At 30.4% G+C, this 18,636-nt stretch overlaps 1 protein-coding gene across 1 annotated transcript; it reads right to left on the bottom strand.

Annotated features, from left to right (window-relative positions):
* Positions 1 to 6,349: 6,349 nt before the first annotated feature.
* On the bottom strand, positions 6,350 to 12,850 carry LOC124844206 (uncharacterized). The gene is made up of 22 exons (XM_047321095.2): positions 12,398 to 12,850; positions 11,840 to 12,032; positions 11,299 to 11,378; positions 10,974 to 11,060; positions 10,836 to 10,886; positions 10,623 to 10,740; positions 10,251 to 10,307; positions 10,074 to 10,138; positions 9,784 to 9,867; positions 9,649 to 9,699; positions 9,500 to 9,562; positions 9,246 to 9,292; positions 9,023 to 9,092; positions 8,838 to 8,900; positions 8,604 to 8,693; positions 8,461 to 8,499; positions 8,115 to 8,342; positions 7,940 to 8,025; positions 7,724 to 7,772; positions 7,560 to 7,640; positions 7,370 to 7,463; positions 6,350 to 6,992 (listed from the first exon to the last, which is right to left on the bottom strand). Exons 2-22 carry the CDS (start codon positions 11,955 to 11,957, stop codon positions 6,805 to 6,807), a joined length of 1,809 nt encoding a protein of 602 aa, XP_047177051.2. The 5' UTR covers positions 11,958 to 12,032; positions 12,398 to 12,850; the 3' UTR covers positions 6,350 to 6,804.
* Between the last annotated feature and the right edge of the window lie 5,786 nt (positions 12,851 to 18,636).

Raw genomic sequence — 18,636 nt, 5'->3', positions numbered from 1 at the left:
TAATACCATAAGTCTATCATAATTCCATGTGCCTCTCATGTTTGCACCTATTTACGAATGAATTGCATGGTTTCCTCCACTTTTCACTCATGGACCCACACATCAACCCACATGCATTCAAAAAAATATTTCAATAATCAAATCATATAAAACACATAATATGGTTAGCTCCCCTTACCTTTAATCCAAGAAAGAGTTCTAGGTCTTCTAAGCTCTCCTAACAACTTGGCTCCAAGGCTTCTCCCTTGACAAAAAATAATATTCTTCCCTCAAATCTCTCTCAACTATTATATGATTTTCTATCTCTTTTTTATGATGGCTAGGATTTCTATTTTAACATAATATAAATAGGAAGCATACCTGACCCTTTTGGATTTATTTTTTTAAATCTTTATAAAAGTCATTATTTTCATAATATATTAAAATAAATGTACATTTATTCTAATTGATTATCATAAGTCTATAAATAATATATTCTATAAAATTCTAACTCACCTATTTTTCTAAATTAAATTATACAAAACCTTCTAATTAAATTATCAAAACCACACACATGCTAACTTTTATAACCATTATAGCAAGTATATAATAGAATAACAAAACATGCCATAAATATATATTGTAGCGAGATAATCTTATAATTATCCTAACATATATTCTTTTCTTTTCGGGTATAAAAACTAAGTACTTATAGAAACTAGATTTAATATCAAAATTTATAAATGTTTATTTTCATACACTAATATTTAAACACTATAACACCACTAAATATAATTATTCATTTATATATTATAACTACATATAAGTGTGAAATTATATTATACATAACATATATAATATTACTGTAACAACCCAATCCATATTAAAATTGTAATTTCACATTCTTAAATAAAAAAATATATACTTTAACATATCCTGAATCAACAAAACAAAGTTGCCTCGTATAATTATAATTTATATAAATACAAACATATATATATATATATATATATATATATATATATATATATATATATAAAATATAATATAATCTTGATGCACCTTATTTAAGATATATAATTAATTATTGTTGTACTCTAATTTTATTTCAAACACATAACTACCACCTTATAACAATGAACTCTAACATTTTGTGCTAAACTTCACTTTTATTTAACATATTATTATTTATTATAATAAATATAATTTACGTCTAAACGAATTTTCTAGATATCTTATTTTCCTCGGATTATGCTTGAACATGACTATGTTGTTTGTTGTTGGTTGAAATGTTTGTATTTTCTTTTTTTCCTTTGAGTTGAGTTGTGTGTTACTTATGTTGTTGTATTTGTTGTCAAGCTGTGTTTATTGGTTGTTATGTTATGTTTGAACATGGTTGTTTTGTTTGTTGTGGTTGAGTTACTTGTTTCTATGATGGCTCGTTGGTTCGGTTAGTGCTGGGAGACAAGTTTGTTTGTTGGCGTGTCAGTTCAGTTGTTGCTAGAAGACATGATTGTGTGTTGGTTCTTCGGTTTAGTTGGTGTTAGGAGGTGCATTTGGTTGCTATGTCTTATTTTCGTAACTTGTAAAATCAAGTTTTATTCCTTTCGCTATTGTGAGGTGTTAAGACAAGATTGTCTATAAGACTGAACAGTCTAAACGTCCTCATACGTTTTGAAGTTTAACAAACAACGATAAACGAAATGAGCATATGATAGTGTTATAATTAGAAAAGAAATACAACTAAAATATAAGTGGTTTATGAAAAAGCTTTGTGAAATCTAAATACCTTAAAGATTTAATAAACACACTAGTACATGAACAAACACACACCACTAAAGGGTTTCCCTATTTAATGCGTCAATGAGAGTATTGTTGAATACATCTACTGTTATACATTGCTAAATATCGAAATAACTTAAAAAAGCGTTTACATTGGTTAGACAATACCATGTGTCAAAACGATCTCCTTCATCCAAAAACGATGAAGTCTTCATCAACTACTCAATATCTTAGTTAAAAGCTTAAACGATCAAATCATGCCTAAATGATAAAAAACGGGAAAATCACTTTATTGTTTTGAACATTCATTAAATGCCATTAAATGCACAATGTTTAAAAGCAACAAAAGTGTTAAGAAAAAGGACATATTTACTTGCATGCATATCTACTATATTTTGTGCGGATTACCTATGTCAAGTATCCACCTAAAGATATATCCTTTTGTTTTGCGCATATATCCTTTAGACGATTCATGTTGTAAAGCATGTTTCACTTGATAGATTTTTGCGCTTATTGCTTTACAAGATTTACTTAGACATTTTTATACTCATCACTTTGGGAATGTATATATATTTTTAAGCACAGTGTCTTGACAAGTGTACGTAGGCTTCTCCTACTGATTAGATGCTTCTTCTTAAGAATATGTCATGTCATTTTAACCTATCTCTTTTGTTATTTGATATTTAAACGCTTCGTGTAGCCTTAGATATAACCTTGATATTTACTCTTATTTGACTTAGCGCTTAGATGCATCTAATCTTTAGCTGTTTTTCTCTCTAACTTATTTTTCTAGTTAAGCGAGCCTCTAGATGGTTCATTTTATGGATGCTTAGATGATTTTATGGTATCCATTATCTAGTGTTCAGATGCTCTTTTATGACCACTCGAGAATGTGATTTTATTCTATGCATTATATATCTATGTTCTTTCCTTTTTCTTAGACATTTGATTACTCAAGATTATTTCATTTAATGTTGTTTGTTAAACTTCAAAACTAGAGATGTTTTAGATGATTTAGTCTCTCTAGATGATCTTGTCTCAACACAATGAAGAGCTAATGGATGAAATAATAATCCACAAGCAAATGTATCCTTACTGGGACTCACTAGTAGGAAGCATGACTCATAGTGAAGCTCAACAAATGAATTATTTTTCTCCAGTTGATCTGACTAGGATTATATGTCATATTACAATTAGTGAAAAAGAATCTAATTAGTTGTAGACCCATTATCCCACTTAGTAAATAACTTTCACATTACTCTATTATTTCTTTAGTCTTGTACTTACTTTGCATATAGTCTTGTCATCTTACTATATTATGATTCCAAGTTGTATTTAATGTGTTTTGGGATTCAAATTATAAAAGTTTGAAGTTCATAGCTAAGTTTGGAATTTGAATTTGTGTGTATGGGTCTCTCTGTAAAAGGGAGACTCCCCTCAAAGATATAAGTTGTTGAATAAAATTCTATATTTCCGTGTCTTTCTTCTAAATTTTATCTTCTCTGAAAGTCTGAAATATATGATCTATACTATCTCTTCTTGACACAAATGCAAGTATACTCTACATTCGCCTCTTTTGAGGATCAGAAAGCATCGGACTTCTAAATCATTTATGATAATAATCTCGTTTTGTAAGAATTGGAAATAACTATAAATAAAGATTTGGTGTCACTTTCATAGAGAAGACAACATTCACAATAAGATTTTTTTTTTCAGCAAGTCCAGTTAAAATAATAGAAAATTGAAATAAAATTATGATCTTCTCATACCTTTCGGCTTCATGTTTCTTCAAAATTAATATAATTGGACTTCTACAATATCTGTTGGCAAAAACAACATATCCATAAAAAGTAGAAGTAATCGGTTCTGAGTAAAAGAATTGCCCAAACCTACCTTCTGGTTTTAATCAAAATAGAAAAAAATTGTTTAAATTTTGAAATACTAGTTGTGTTGACCCTTCATAATCATCAAATTCATATAAACAAAACAAATAAAATTAACCTTGACAAAAATTATAGTTTAATATAACAAAAATTACGTTTTTTTTCTTATAGTTTAATATAACAAAAATTATGTTTTTTTTTTCTTATAGTTTGATATAACAAAAACAAGGTCAATAAAAATTATTATTTTTTGTTGTGGAAGAAGTTCCACCAATACTAAAGTAAAATTCTATGGTGTTGGAAGCAAACATCACCTAAACTTCACAAGATGAACTCTTGATTAAAAAGTATTTGAAATGAGTTTTTTTTTTTATCAAAAAAAGTATTTAATTGTTTGGAAAATACGTAAAAATGTCATATTTAAAAGTAGAAAATGTTACAATAACTATTTTTTTATATATAAACTTATGTATGAGATGACTATGACATCTTAGTTAGAAGTGAGATATTGAAACACATCAATCATTTTGTAACCTGTGAAAAAATATTATTAAAAGAATAATTATTTAAAAAGTTAAATTAATAATATTTTTTACTAAATGACAATGTAAAATTATTTTAGAAAAAAAAATGAAAGTTTACGAAAATATTAATCTTGGTTACAAAACTTGGATGAATACTTTTAAGTAAGTTATATCATTATAATTATATATGTTTTCATTCACAGCCATTCATGTTTAAAAAGGATCAAATCCAGTGCCTCTCAAACTAACAACTTGTTAGTAGTTTTAAAATATTTTTAAATTAGCTTAATTGATAAACAGATTTGCATTCAACACGTTTAATTTTGTTTCATTAAAAAAACGTGTATAATGTTGGTTGAAGAGATATTATGATCATTGACTAAAAAAGTTAAGAAAAGTAAAGTTTCTTTTTGAATAGTTAATTGCAAAGGAAAATCCGTTGATTTAGTTTTACATAAAGTTGAAAAGACATGGAGTGCAAAATAAGACAAACAATAATCACTGCATTAAAATAAGTTATCTCCCTTTTAGGAATCCAACAAACTAAATTTACTTGATTAATGCTAATTAGAATTTTCTGTATAAACAATAAAAAATTTACTCCAGGGAATAAAAATATTCTATTCAAAAGTGTGACACCCTATTGTTGAAATTTGTTGCTTTCCTTCTACAGTGTATGTTTTGGACGATAATAGCTACAAATTCATGTGAATGAAGGATTATAATTGTAAAGTCTGACACCAGATTCTGAAAAATAATATTTATTTTTGTCCTACTCACTTACACATTCACATGATGAAATATGATCAGAGAATAGTTTTACAAATAAGAAAACAAATAACATGGCATTTCTGCTGTCGGCCAATTATCACATGACATTCAAATGATCCAATAAAGAACCTTCATGAGTCTATATTCAACGTATGACAATTTTACATTATTCATGATGGTCATGGTGATACTTTATTTGTTCAGAATCTCTCAGCACAGCACCTTTTGATGTTCAGAACAGTGGTACTAGTGGTTGAAGTTTGAAACCTAGTGATGTAGGAATTCTGATGGGTCCAATGTCTTCAGTAGAAAACAGTTTTTGGAAATTGTGCAGTCTATTAGCAGCATGCATGGACCTGGTTTCCTAGAAAGAATCATCCTCATTTGCCAATTATTCAGACAAAAAAGATGTTATAATTCAACAGACATGTGTAATTCATATGTTTTGCAGTGTGATTCCAAAAGGGGACATTTGTTTTATATTTTTCTGTACATAAAACTGTGCAGCACCTCCAGTCCTCCTCACTGTAACCTTAAATTACACATTTCTCATAAAAGTTACTGTTTTTTTAATATCTTCTTTTATCTTTTTTTTTCATTTATCATGTTTGAAATCTAAACATGCAGACACATTTTTGGTCCTGTTAAAGAAACATTGATACAGAGAAAATGATTGTATATCACAAATTAGATAGACTTTTAATAGAAAAAAGGTAAAACATTCAATTTCTCTTGTCTATATTAAAGTAGAGACTAGTAGAGTTTCATTTCTTTGAGTTCATGAAGTAAATTTGAGTCATTGTATATTAATTTTTATGGAAAAAAACTACTGAACAGTCCTTCATTTACTTTTATTTTTAGGTTTAATGTCTCAATAGGTCCCTATTTTTGTTCAAAATTTGAAATAGGTCCCTTTATTTTTTGGCGTCTCAATTGGGTCCTTATTTTTGTTAATTTGATGCAAATAAATCCTTTCCGTCAATTTCATCAAACGGCGTTAATGAATGTGTGACGTGGCCTGAGGACAGTATTGACACGTGTAAGGCCACGTCACACATTCATTAACGCCGTTTGATGAAATTGACGGAAAGGATTTATTTGCATCAAATTAACAAAAATAAGGACCCAATGGAGACGCCAAAAAATAAAGGAACCTATTTCAAATTCTGAACAAAAATAGAGACCTATTGAGACATTAAACCTTATTTTTAATGATCTTGCAAGGAAACGTTAATGTTTGCTTTACCAGAACTTTATCAATGGTCTAGAACTTCATCAATTGATTTATATTCAAGAAACAGAAGTAGCATTACTCAGAATTTTATACAATCCTTTCTGTTTCTCTTTGTGGCATTATATTTCTCTCTTAATTACATGATGTGCTGTGAGTTGTTGCATAAATAACATATCTGAACAAATAAAAAGGATCAAATAAATTACACCAAACAAAATTCAACTTCAATGTTTATCATAACATAGAGTTTACATTAATAATGGGCACTCAAAAGAAAACACTCAGTTGAAAGTAATCTTACACCTTCAGCCTGTATACTAAGATGAAAAATCCTAAACAGCACTTAAAAGCCACCAAAGCCCAAATATTTGGCCTGATTAAGTGAAGTCTGGGCCAATATCTGACCAATGAGTGATAGCAATGGTGGCTGCAACTGCCACACCATAGCACAACCGCACTAGGAAATACAAAAGCTGTTAGACTCAAAAATTGCTTCATGCTTAAGACAAGTCCCTAACTAAAAGACCTATCCACTCACTAACTGTACAAGCCACCGAGGACAAGAAAGAACGCCCTTGGATATTTTAGTTATACCATGATTATTAGCATGCACCAAACACTGACTTCAGGACTAACAACTACCATCCACATACACACTATTGCCATTGGTATATACACCATTCAATGAACCATTTGGTGCTTTGAAGCCCTTTACACTTTGGTGTGCTTTCAGTTTTGGTGAGTGTCTATTATACGTAGCTAACTTGGAGTAACCATTTGGCACCTTCTTCCTTGGCTCACTTGCTGCTGCAATTAGTCCTGTTTTGTCAATGAAGCAGCAACATCATTTAGTTTATATAAAGAACGTAACTGTTATGGAAACAAGGGTATTTACTCTTCCATAGATAGATTCCTAACATGATGCTTCACGTAAAAAATTAAATGAACTACAGCTTTTCAACAATCTATGTTAAACATACAAACAAAAATTTGATTCATTCTGATGGTGCTGATGTAAAAAGTCTCAACCAATGCAGTAAGCCAAGTACAGTTCAACCCTCATAAGACAGACATGTGAAAAACACTAACAGGATTCCCAACCAAAATTTGAAAAAGCAGAATCAATAGCTCATTACATCGATTTGTACATTTGAACTGGAAAAAAAGATGGGAAATGACTCAAGAAAGTAAAGTACCTGAGAAGAGTGGAGAAGGTTTTCCAGGTCTAGATTTGAACTCAGGGTGAAACTGAACGCCAATATAAAAAGGATGGCTAGGCAATTCAACTATCTGCACTCATGCAGATAATTTCCAGAATTACAATTATTAGTTTTGCACAAATCTTAATATCCACACCATTATACACAATTTCAACTAAAGACTCACTTCCATGCGCCTCCCAGTTTCATCTTTGCCTACAAAAGACAGACCAGCAGTCTCTAGCTGTGATACCATGTCAGGATTAACCTGTACAGCATAACAATCATTTTTAGTGCCTGTCATTTCCTCTTCAGCCATAAAGAAAGTTTCCGTTTACAAACACAATTTACCTCATATCTATGTCTGTGTCGCTCATCAATAAAGCTTACATTGCCATACCTATAAAGAATTCCAAATTCCATAATCACATGTATGCAATATCAATATATAATTGAGATTTAGAAGTTAGCATTTTGAATTAATACTTTTATAAGGGGCGTGTTAAAATTTTCAATAAAATAAAACCAAGTACAGAAACCACATTCAGTTTGGTTCTAAATTCTCACAATTTTGCAGATTTGCTGTCAGCAACTTCAAAGTAGGTTCTTCTTGAACCAAGCCGCATAGTTGCCCCCATATGAGTCTTTGAGCCCTATCCATAAAATACAAACCAGATTAACTAGGTTTTCAAAAGGAACGATGTTATCAACATATGCAGCGCATATATATAAGAGAATATACTTCTGGCATAAATATGACACAAGGGGTCTTGGTTTCAGGATTAAATTCTGTGCTAGTGGCATCATGCAGACCAAGAACAGATCGTGCATACTCAATGACAGCAATTTGCATCCCCAAGCAAATGCCCAGAAATGGAACATTATGTTCTCGAGCATACTTAGCAGCAAGAATTTTCCCTTGCACTCCTCTATCACCGAAACCTCCTGGAACTAGAACACCATCAGCGCCCTGCAGAATAAGTCCAATTACAGAAAACCAATAAATAATATATCACTGAATGAGATTTTAACCGATATTAAAGATCTGAAAATGGAATAAATATGTTTAGTCTAAATAGTAGGAATACCTTCAAAAGATTCCATGCAGCTTTATATGCCTCAGGATCCTGCAGCAATATATTTAATCAATCATCAGAGGGTTGCATAAAAGCAAAACCAAAACCAAAAGGCCAACTAACATAAGTAATGCAGTAAATAGATCGGTAATCACCTCTTTATAAGTAGCTTCTTCAAGATCCCCGGCCGGAACCCAGTCTACGTTGAGTTTTCGGTTGCGAGCAACAGAAGCATGTAAAAGTGCCTTCACAAAATAACAAGTACATTAGCTTATGGAATACCAGGGTTCAGTTTAACAATTATGTTTCAGTATGCATACTGAATAAAAAAGTTGTAGAGATTACAAAAGGAGGAAATTTTTATGTATAAAATACAAGGGTTCAGTTACCTTCAGAACAGAAAGATATGCATCTGAAAGGCCAGTGTATTTTCCCACCATTGCAATTCTAACCTGAGGCACGTAACAATGGTTGTAAGCTCCACATTGGCCACTATTAAGATAAATAAATATCTATGCACATGATTTTTCTTTTTTTCTTTAGATGATTCATATTTGAGATGTCTGACACTCACAGTTTCATCACATCTGTCATAAATTTTTGTCCTTGCAGTCCACTCCTTCAAATTAGGCTCTGCTGCAACACTGTAAATGATAAAGGAATTAGTTTAAAGACACAAACATTTTAACTAACAGCTAATACATAACCACATTTTTAGAAAACCATAATGGATTAGGAATCTTTATGGGGAAATGGAGGGGGTTAACACCATAAAAGCATAAGTTTGTATAACCAACCCTAGCAAGTTTAATGCTTTCAGGATCGCCTCATGTGCCTTCTGGTCCTATTTGTAAAGATAAATTCAAAGGAAAAAGTTTAGGATCTTGCATGAACTTAAACCATTTAAAATGCAAAAGTATGAAATTCAACTTTAACAAAAAAAAACTATCAAAACCATGAAATTAACAAATTAAACTGCATAAATATGGTTCCAGCAGTCCTGGAAAAGGGTCACAGAGAAGAGTTTCAAGAAGATTATAGAATTACTTACTTTCAATAGCAGAGGAATATGCCAAATGTTTGGAACATCATGGAGAGTAAGGATGTTTGACAGCTGCATATACAAAAGCTTGTCTTAAGAATACATGCAAGCGTTTCGTGAAAGAAAAATGCAAGTTGTCATAGCTAATTTCTTATTACCGGCACATGACAAAATTGAGCAAGTTTTGCCTTGACATTATCATCAAGTTCCTGGTAAAAGGACAATACAAACAGATTTTTTTAATCATTATTACATGGACCACAGAATAAAAAATAACAAGAGAAGAAACACACCTTCGAACTGCGACACGCAAGAAGATTAGGGGTCAAACCTAATCCTCTAAGTTGACGAACACTGTGCTGAGTTGGCTTTGTTTTCTACAGATAAGAAAAATTCAAATAAGTGTTGATCATATCACTTGAATGTTTCAGCAACAATATTCCATTAAATTTACTTAGGACCAAAAAATAGAAACTCTGAAATTTCAATTTTACACTCTACTTGAATATGTTTTATTTCACATTTATTTCTAATAAAAAAATACATTAAAAATGCTCCACTGCCAAAATGTTTAACACTATACCGGTTCACCAACAACATGAAGGATAGGAACCAAGCTGACATGAACCAAGCAGAAGTTGCCAGGGCCTACACAAAAAGAGATAAAAGTTAGCAAGACTGATTTCGTGAAGCATGCCAATAATCAAATTAAGATATATGAATCAATAGAGTATGAGATTTGAAGCATGACAAGCATTACCTACACGGTATGAAAACTGGCCAAGTGCTTCAATAAAAGGCATTGACTCAATATCCCCTGCATGAAAGAAAAGTCATTCTAAATTAGTTGCTTTAAAATATAGCCGATCCCACCACCAAGTGAAAAGAAACTTGGTGGTTTTCTTAGAATATAGTTCTAGAGTTTTCACAGTACGGAAAATATGAATATGAATATTATTTTCTCCCACTGTTTGCTAAGTATAAGTCATTTTCAATTTTTAGTTTTCAACTTCCACCTAACCCATGATCTTTAGAATTAAATATGGGAAAAAAATTGAATGGATATAGAAATATAATATTGAAAAAGTTCTATCTTAATATTGATTGAAAGTTTCCTCTGACTATTATTTACCTATAGTTCCACCCAATTCAATGACACAAACATCAGCTGGCCCTTCTTTCCCGTCAACTGGTATCTTTGCCACACGTTCTATCCATTCTTGGATAGCATCTGTTATGTGTGGAACTACCTAAAAATAAAGCAAAAAACAAAAATGAAAACCAAGGCACCAACAACAATTACAAATAGCTTCAAAGAGGAAGAAGAATCAGAGATTAAGTATACCTGTACGGTCTTTCCAAGATAATCTCCTCTTCTCTCCTTCTCAATAACAGACTATAAACATCCAAAACAAAACAATTAGAAACATCTGGCTCACCTCTTCAAAAGTAAAGAAGAAACCCTTTAAAGCAGTGCACTCACCTGATAAATTTTTCCAGTAGTTATGTTATTGTCGCGAGTTAATTTAATGTCCAAAAATCGTTCATAGTTCCCAAGATCAAGGTCAACCTTCCACAAACAAAAAAAAATGAAAATGGCAATCTAAAACTTCAGAGGAAAACAAAGTGAAGATATCCTCTTTTACTACGACTCAGAAAGTTTTAGCTTGAACTTATGAAGTAAAATGAGAAAATGAAAAGAGCAGGGGAAAGTATAACATAACATACAACCTCAACCTTCCATTGAATTTAGAAGGAAAGAAAAAATCTAATGACTGTCATCTTGTAGAAAATTTTCATTTGCTTACCTCACCACCATCATCTAAGACGAAAACCTCCCCATGCTCGAAAGGAGACATTGTTCCCGCATCAGTGTTCAAGTAGGGGTCTGCAAATGATGGAAAAATTAAAACAAAGGTAAAAATAGCGAAAATAACATTCACTACTTTACATAACATGATAATAAAAGCAAACAGGTTTTTAATTATTTATAGGAGGGAAGAGAAACACTGCACAAAATTGAATTGACTTTCTTTAAAAATACAAAAGAAGAAAACACTGAGGAGAAAGAAACACAATGCAGGAGAATCAAGAGTCCTCCAAAAACAAGAGAATAAAAATATCAAATAAGTGGCTTTGTAAACCAAAAAAATATACCCCCTTTTTCTTCAAGAAAACCATTTCCATTCAAATAGAACCTCAAGTAGTCCAAGGAACCGGACGAAGTTGGCCATTCAGCAAGCCAATCAAACTTATGATAGTAAAAAACACAAACTGCATTCTGTTCCCGAATTAGAAAGAAGGGTAGAGAGCTTTGAATCCAAGGGAGAATAAGAACGAGAAAAATACCAATCTTGATAGAGGTAACTCTAAGACCACAGGCCTTGAGGATCAGGCCAATACTGCTGGCAGTGACTCCTTTCCCAAGTCCACTCACAACACCACCAGTCACCAACACATACTTCATTTTTACCACCCTTTAAGTTGGTCAGTGAAACTAGTACTCTGCTGCTTGTCCAATGCACAAAGCCAGAACAAACCCCTGAAAATGAGCACTATGAGAAGACAACAACCACCAAAACACAACCTAGGACCATAAAAACAGACACATACAACTGTAGTTCCAATAATACCACTACCCAAGTACAACCACCACTACTTATACTGAGAACCACTAACCCCTTTTAGCCCTCTGATAAAACTAAGAATGATGACAACAACAGTACAAGAAAGAAACAATGCAAGAGTGGCGGTTTCTAGTAAGTGGGGTGGTTCGGATAAGATAGCTAGATAGGTAATATGACATTACTACTACATACATAGATATCATAAGCAAAGGAAAATGGGAAAAAATAGAAAAAGGTGGGAACTTTGAAGAACCCCACAAGGGAGAGAATAATGAGGAACCTTGTTCACAATGACGGGGTTTACAAGGTTCTTCCTTTCACTGCTTTTCTGGGAACCAACCCCCTTTTGGCCCCAAAGCCTTTCTCTTTATAGCCCCCCAACAAAGAGAGGGAAACACCCTCTTGCTGCCTCTAAAAACGGCTCAATCAACCCACAAATGGGACAATAGTTGGAGGGGTTGTGTAGTTAGGATAGTTATGTGTCTAATTATGTGTGTATGACACAAAATGGGAGGAAAAACAAAGGGTATAAGGTTAGGACTTTGATCAAGATGAAGAAGATGCTTTTTGGGTTGCCTCTACGGTTAACAAGCATCAAAATGTACCCTCTTCTCTCTCCCTCTCTCTTTCTCTCTCTATGTCTCCTGTTCTTGCTGTTCTTGTTACAGGCGGCGGGTGAACGTGGAAGATGGCTTCACCTTCCAACTTTAAAAAGAAGCAAAATCCATGCCCCAAAAGAAAAAAACAAAAAGAAAAATATAAATATAAATATAAAAATTGAAAATTTACTCCTCCTTTATTGGTTGGTTAAAGGAATTAGGTAAATAAAATAAAATATATAAAAAATAAGGGGGATCTTTCATTTTTGTTTTTGACGCAATCAAAAATCAACCAAGAATTAGGAAAAGGGTGGTAGTTAGTTGCGATGTTGCGGAGAAAAAATTGTGTCAGGGAGACCGTACTATAATTTCTTGGAATCGGTCCCTGCATTTCAGCGATAGAGATACAAATTGTTCATCATAATTAAAAAAAAATTACCCATATCTAGAAAATTTATAACTTTTCGGTATGTTGTAAAAATAGTAAATACCTTTATCAGAATTAATTACTTTCTTTTAACCTAACTCCTCTTCTTTATCAGTAACCTAACTCCCACTAGTGCAGTAAATGTTATTTTTTTCGATAATATATATATATATATATTAAAGGATGGAGGTGGCAATTAGACAGCTTAGGAAAGGGTTTGACTATATCCAAAATTAAAATCTTACTCGATCCATTAAAGTTGGAAAAATCTAAATCATTGTCTATCTTGTTTCAAGAGAATTGTTTTAGTTACATAAAATTTTAAATATTTGTTATTATGTCACAATTTTAGTTTGGTTAATTATTCATTTATTGTTTATATGAACTTTATCTTTTGACCCATATATTTAAAATTATCCATTTTACTTCCTTAAAATACCATTTCAACTTCTTTTAGTCTTTAGACATACCCATTGTTTTTTTATTTCCTTCCATCTAAAGTCATGAAAAGACAAAGATTTAAAAAAGTATATATGAAGAGTGAAATGAAAATGAAACGAAACTTATTTCTTAAATGGGTACGGAATAATTTACCTAAATAATTAACGTGCCTCCATTCCAGTACATTTCTGAATTCAAAAAAAAATATTTAATGAAAGATGAAGATAAAACAAATTTCTAAAAATGTGAGACACGATGTTTATTTTTATTTTTTTGAAATTCACTTTTACTTCTCACTCCAAAAACTGTTTGAATGATGGTGTCAAGAACACTGAATCATTTATCGTTTTTGAATCCTTAATGACACAGTGAGGGAGCACGAGTGTTGATTTTTCTGAAGGATGAAAATCATTTTCACACTCATTTATTCATTTTTCAAATTTCAATGTTGATCCTTCTTTCATTCCGCGTTTCATTTTTGACCATTCGCATGGCAAAAAGAGAATGAATCTTTGTGCCACGTGTGTGTGATTGTGCCGATGGACAAAACAAAGTCATTTGGCATGGTTCATTCGACATGGTTCATTCGATATATGGAATTTATAAATAAAAACATTGTTCTTCAATTATAAAGCTGTGTATATTATTTTAAGAAATAATATATATATATTTTTTTATGAATTATGAATAAAATTGATGGCATTGAAAGAAAATGGTTACACATGATTGTTCTATTGATAAAATTCGTTGGAAAGTTTGAGTAGTGTGAGAATGAAAAGAGCACCGTTAAATTATGAATAAAGTTTTGAAACAACGTTGGAGATTTGAGTAATCAGATTCTCCTTCCACCTCTTTTCACGGAGAAACTTTTAATTGGTTTGTTCCACAAAAGCAATCTCAAACCGTAGAATCAAAGATAAAAAAGTGTTGTTCCTCCATTCATTCACACCAGACAAATCACAGTTTTCAACAAAGGTCGTCTCATATACCAACACTTGGCACCTTAAATAATCAATCTCTCTCAGAACACAGTTTGTACAAAACTAATGTTTTTTTACTTTTAGTTCTGTTACAAACTTTCACCATGCCTGCAGAGGAAGTTTTCTCGGTTAACTGTTACTTACTTTTACGGAGGAGAGGTCATAGATAGGATTGGACATAATTAGCCTAACTGTACTAAACTGTATCTATACTATAAAAATTAAACTATTTTTATTAAAAACTGAATTATACTGTTTTGTAATTCAATTTAAAAAACTGAACTTTTATATCAGCAGTTAACCAGTTAACTGTTTCAAACTGTAATAATATAATAATTGATCAGAAAAACCTTAATCAAAATCTATCCATTTATAAATTGCAATAATATAATAATTTTCAATAAAAATAAATACTTAAATGAAAAATAATAATAAATTAGTATGATATATAATTATGAAAAGTATGATATACAAATATAAATTAATACAAATGACTAAGTTGCATGTTTTATGAGAAAAAAATAATTCATACCAATTTGTAAATAGTATTAAATGTGTCTTTTCTTTGTTATCTTAAAATTATTTCAGAATAAGTTTTTAAAATTAATTTAAATTCTTAAAGTACTTTTTGTTAAACTAACACTTAAAATTGTAATTTTAAAATTTAATTTAGGATATTTATTTATTCAAAAACACTTTTCAATAACTTTTATTTAATAAGAAAACAAATAGTTCATTTATTTGAATTATGATAAAAGTGTGTTTTTCTTATGTTTGCATTTGTTATGTTTGCGTGGAATCCCATTTTGTTTGGTCACCTTGTGAAGCTCATTTATTTGAAGCAGTTTAAATGAACTACTAATTCAAAAGTTCAGTTTTTTTAAATTGAACTACAAAGCAGTATAATGTAGTTTTTAATAAAAACAGTTTAGTTTTTATAGTACAATATAGTATAGATAATCTTATAGTTTAGTACAGTTACGTTAATCATGCCCAGCCCTAGTCATAGATATACAACATTCATTCCCCTTAAATCGATACAAGATCAATTTTTATGGAGAATTTATATTTTCTTACCCTAACCCTGGTAAATTATCACCTCATTCTTTTTCATATATATATATATATATATATATATTGCTTATATGAAGAGTATTTTATATATAAAATATTAAGATACGCGAAATACTCTATTAATAAATATTAGATAATCAAATATTGTATTAGTTATAATTTAAACATTATTATAATTTGTGTCTACATTATTTTAGGAGGACATTTGTATGTATGTATATGCTAAACTACTTTTTATCAGAATTATTCTTTAAATATTTTTATATGTATCAGAGTCATGGTTAGAATCTATCCTAATGATATTTGTAGTTTGTTGGACATATTGCTTCACCCGCTATCGAACCACACATTAATGTCACGAGATATATATACCTCAGCGAGACGAAAATGTGTTGAAAATTTCACGTCCACATAAATAAGACTAATTTAGAGTATATAAGTGGGTTCAAATTTTATGTTACAAACTCGTTTTAAAGTCCATTTTTTAGTACGTATGTAAAATACTCTTCATGTAAACAAAATATAATATATATATATATATATATATATATTATATATATAATGTGATATATAAATTTGCATATTGCATGATATATAATGCCTAAATAAATAATCAAGTAACTTCATGCTAGTTCATTTATATGCATGATATTATATTTGATACTTTTAAATATAAATGTACGAGGTGAAGGTTTGTATTTTTTATTTTGATAAAATTTTATATGATAACAAACTATTTGATAAATTTTAGAAGAGTAAGTATATTTGAGATGTTAAAGTTTAAAATAATATACAATTAGAATTAAGTAAATCGAATAACGACTTTATAATAGTTTGAACGTTTATAATAATTTAAAATTTTCATGTTTAAAATTGTTTAACTTTTTAGTAGAAATTTTATTTCATACTTTTTATATATATCATTTTTTTAACCTTTTATACTTTTGTTATTAATCTTTTTAATAATATTTTTCAAGTAAACACAATATATCTAACATAAATTTAAAAAAAAACAATTCCATTATTGATGACATTAGTAAACTATTTTTGTTCTTATAATTTTTTTAATAAAGGCTTAATACCTTCTAATGTTTAAAGTAGTCCTATCTTTTAAAAAAAGTTTTAATTTGTGTAAAAACGGTAAGTTAATCATTTTTGCTTACAACATTAAAAATCTAACAATGCACTGGCCAAAACTAAATGAGGTGTTCAGTTATTGATTGTGTGGTAAGTTGAGGTCAATTACATTTTACCTTAATTAGAGTTTATGCTGAGGTCAATTACCCTTTACCTTAATAAGAGTTTTAGAAAATCTTGACTTGCATTTTCTCGAACAAACTCAGCAGCGTGGGTTCTTTGTCGCACAAGGAGACACCCTCCTCTTTCCTCTCCTCTATTTGTGGGTTGACATCACGGGAACCTTTCTTCTTTCCTTCTTTTTGTTACAGTTCTGTTTGTATTAGGGTTCCGAATTGGGGTTCCATTTTTGAGATTCTGATCGATCTCGCGACGTTGGGTTTCCTTTCTTGGATTGTGTTTTTGTTTTGTTTTCTCTACAGGTTGGTGACATAATGGTTGGGGTTCTTCGTGATCTTATGATTTAGAGATTTTAGGGTTTTCGTTTGGGGTTGAGGGTTCTAATTTGGAAATTTCTTGTCTCTTATTTCTCCTCTAGAGATTGTTAATGCGATTTTGAGGTTAGGGTTTTCGAATTGGGGTTTTGTTTTCTGATTTCACGTTTTGGGATTATCTGCATTTGTATTATGATCTTCACTTTTGGGGTTTTTGGAAATTGTAATATTGCGTTTTGGGGTTTGGATTTTGTTTCTGAAATAAAGTTTTGATGGTGAATTGCTTCTAACCTAATTATAATTTCTCTTTAATTTTCCACGTCATTAACTTTTATTTTTAAAATTTACGACCTCAGCATGTTATGCAACCCATAACACCGCCCAGGAACAACTACACTGGTAGTTAGTTGAACCATTTTTACCCAAATGAGTACATTTTAAAACATTTTTTTGTAAAAAGTATGACTCCGCTTTGAATAAACGTCCTCACTCAAGGGACAACATATATTAAACCTTTAATAAACATATACTTTAAAATCATAAAAATATTTATTAAATATTTAATTAATAGTATTTTGAATTTTAATAATTTAAGGTACGATATCACTATATATTTAGATTCTCTAAATAATACAATACAAAAAAAAAACAATACTTTAAATTATATTTTAATTAAAATAATATATCCATGAGTTTATATCACAAGTAGTTGATATGGTTGATGAACTAGATAGATGAAAAGAAAATGAATTGGAAAACTAAAAATACTAACTTTTTCCTCTCAAATTACTATTAAGTTAATATTTTTACGACTTCCATAAAAAGTACTGTGTTAAATGGATATAATTTATTTGGATACTGTTTAGACATGGAAAGATACTAGGTTGTGACTATTGGTTAGATATTAGAGACCATTGTCCATAGAAGCTATAAGAAAAAGCAAAAAAGGAAAAAAGTTATGATAAAATAAATAAGAATAGCCTATAGAAAGAGAAACAAGTTGGGGGGCACAGGACCATATGAGGGCATTGGGTTTTGGTGGTGAAGTTAATGCCAACCTTGAAAACGAAAGAGCATCATCCCCTGTGGTTGGTTACATTGTAGACCCTACTTCCTTAGATTACGTTCATCTCCTCTCCTTATTTTACATTATCCCTAACTCCCTTTTCTTTATCTTTCATTCATTCATTACCTTAAACAAATCTATATCTCTTTCCCTTCTCATTATAAACATATCCATATCTTACTTACTGTTTCTCACATACATCTTTCCTTCAACTCAAAGCTATATATACTTTTTTTATTTATATATTTATTAAAGATTACATTTTAAGTTTTAACTCAATAATTTATAAATTAAATGTTTGTATTTATTTATTTATTTATTACAAATATACTTTATTTCTCTAATTCACTTTTTTTACAGT

This window comes from Vigna umbellata, chromosome 3 (assembly GCF_029865625.1).
Source record: "Vigna umbellata cultivar VRB3 chromosome 3, Vumbellata_1.0, whole genome shotgun sequence".
Taxonomy (NCBI): domain Eukaryota; kingdom Viridiplantae; phylum Streptophyta; class Magnoliopsida; order Fabales; family Fabaceae; genus Vigna; species Vigna umbellata.
Note: the sequence above shows the minus strand (reverse complement) of the source record. Positions and strands in the feature narration are given on the sequence as shown.

Coding starts and splice junctions, on each gene's coding strand:
- LOC124844206 (XM_047321095.2), bottom strand. CDS start 11,957: ATGAAGTATGTGTTGGTGACTGGTGGTGTTGTGAGTGGACTTGGGAAA. Junction 8,901..9,022: donor ATGACAGATGTGATGAAACT/GTGAGTGTCAGA, acceptor TACGTGCCTCAG/GTTAGAATTGCAATGGTGGG. Junction 7,464..7,559: donor AAACTGGGAGGCGCATGGAA/GTGAGTCTTTAG, acceptor GCATGAGTGCAG/ATAGTTGAATTGCCTAGCCA.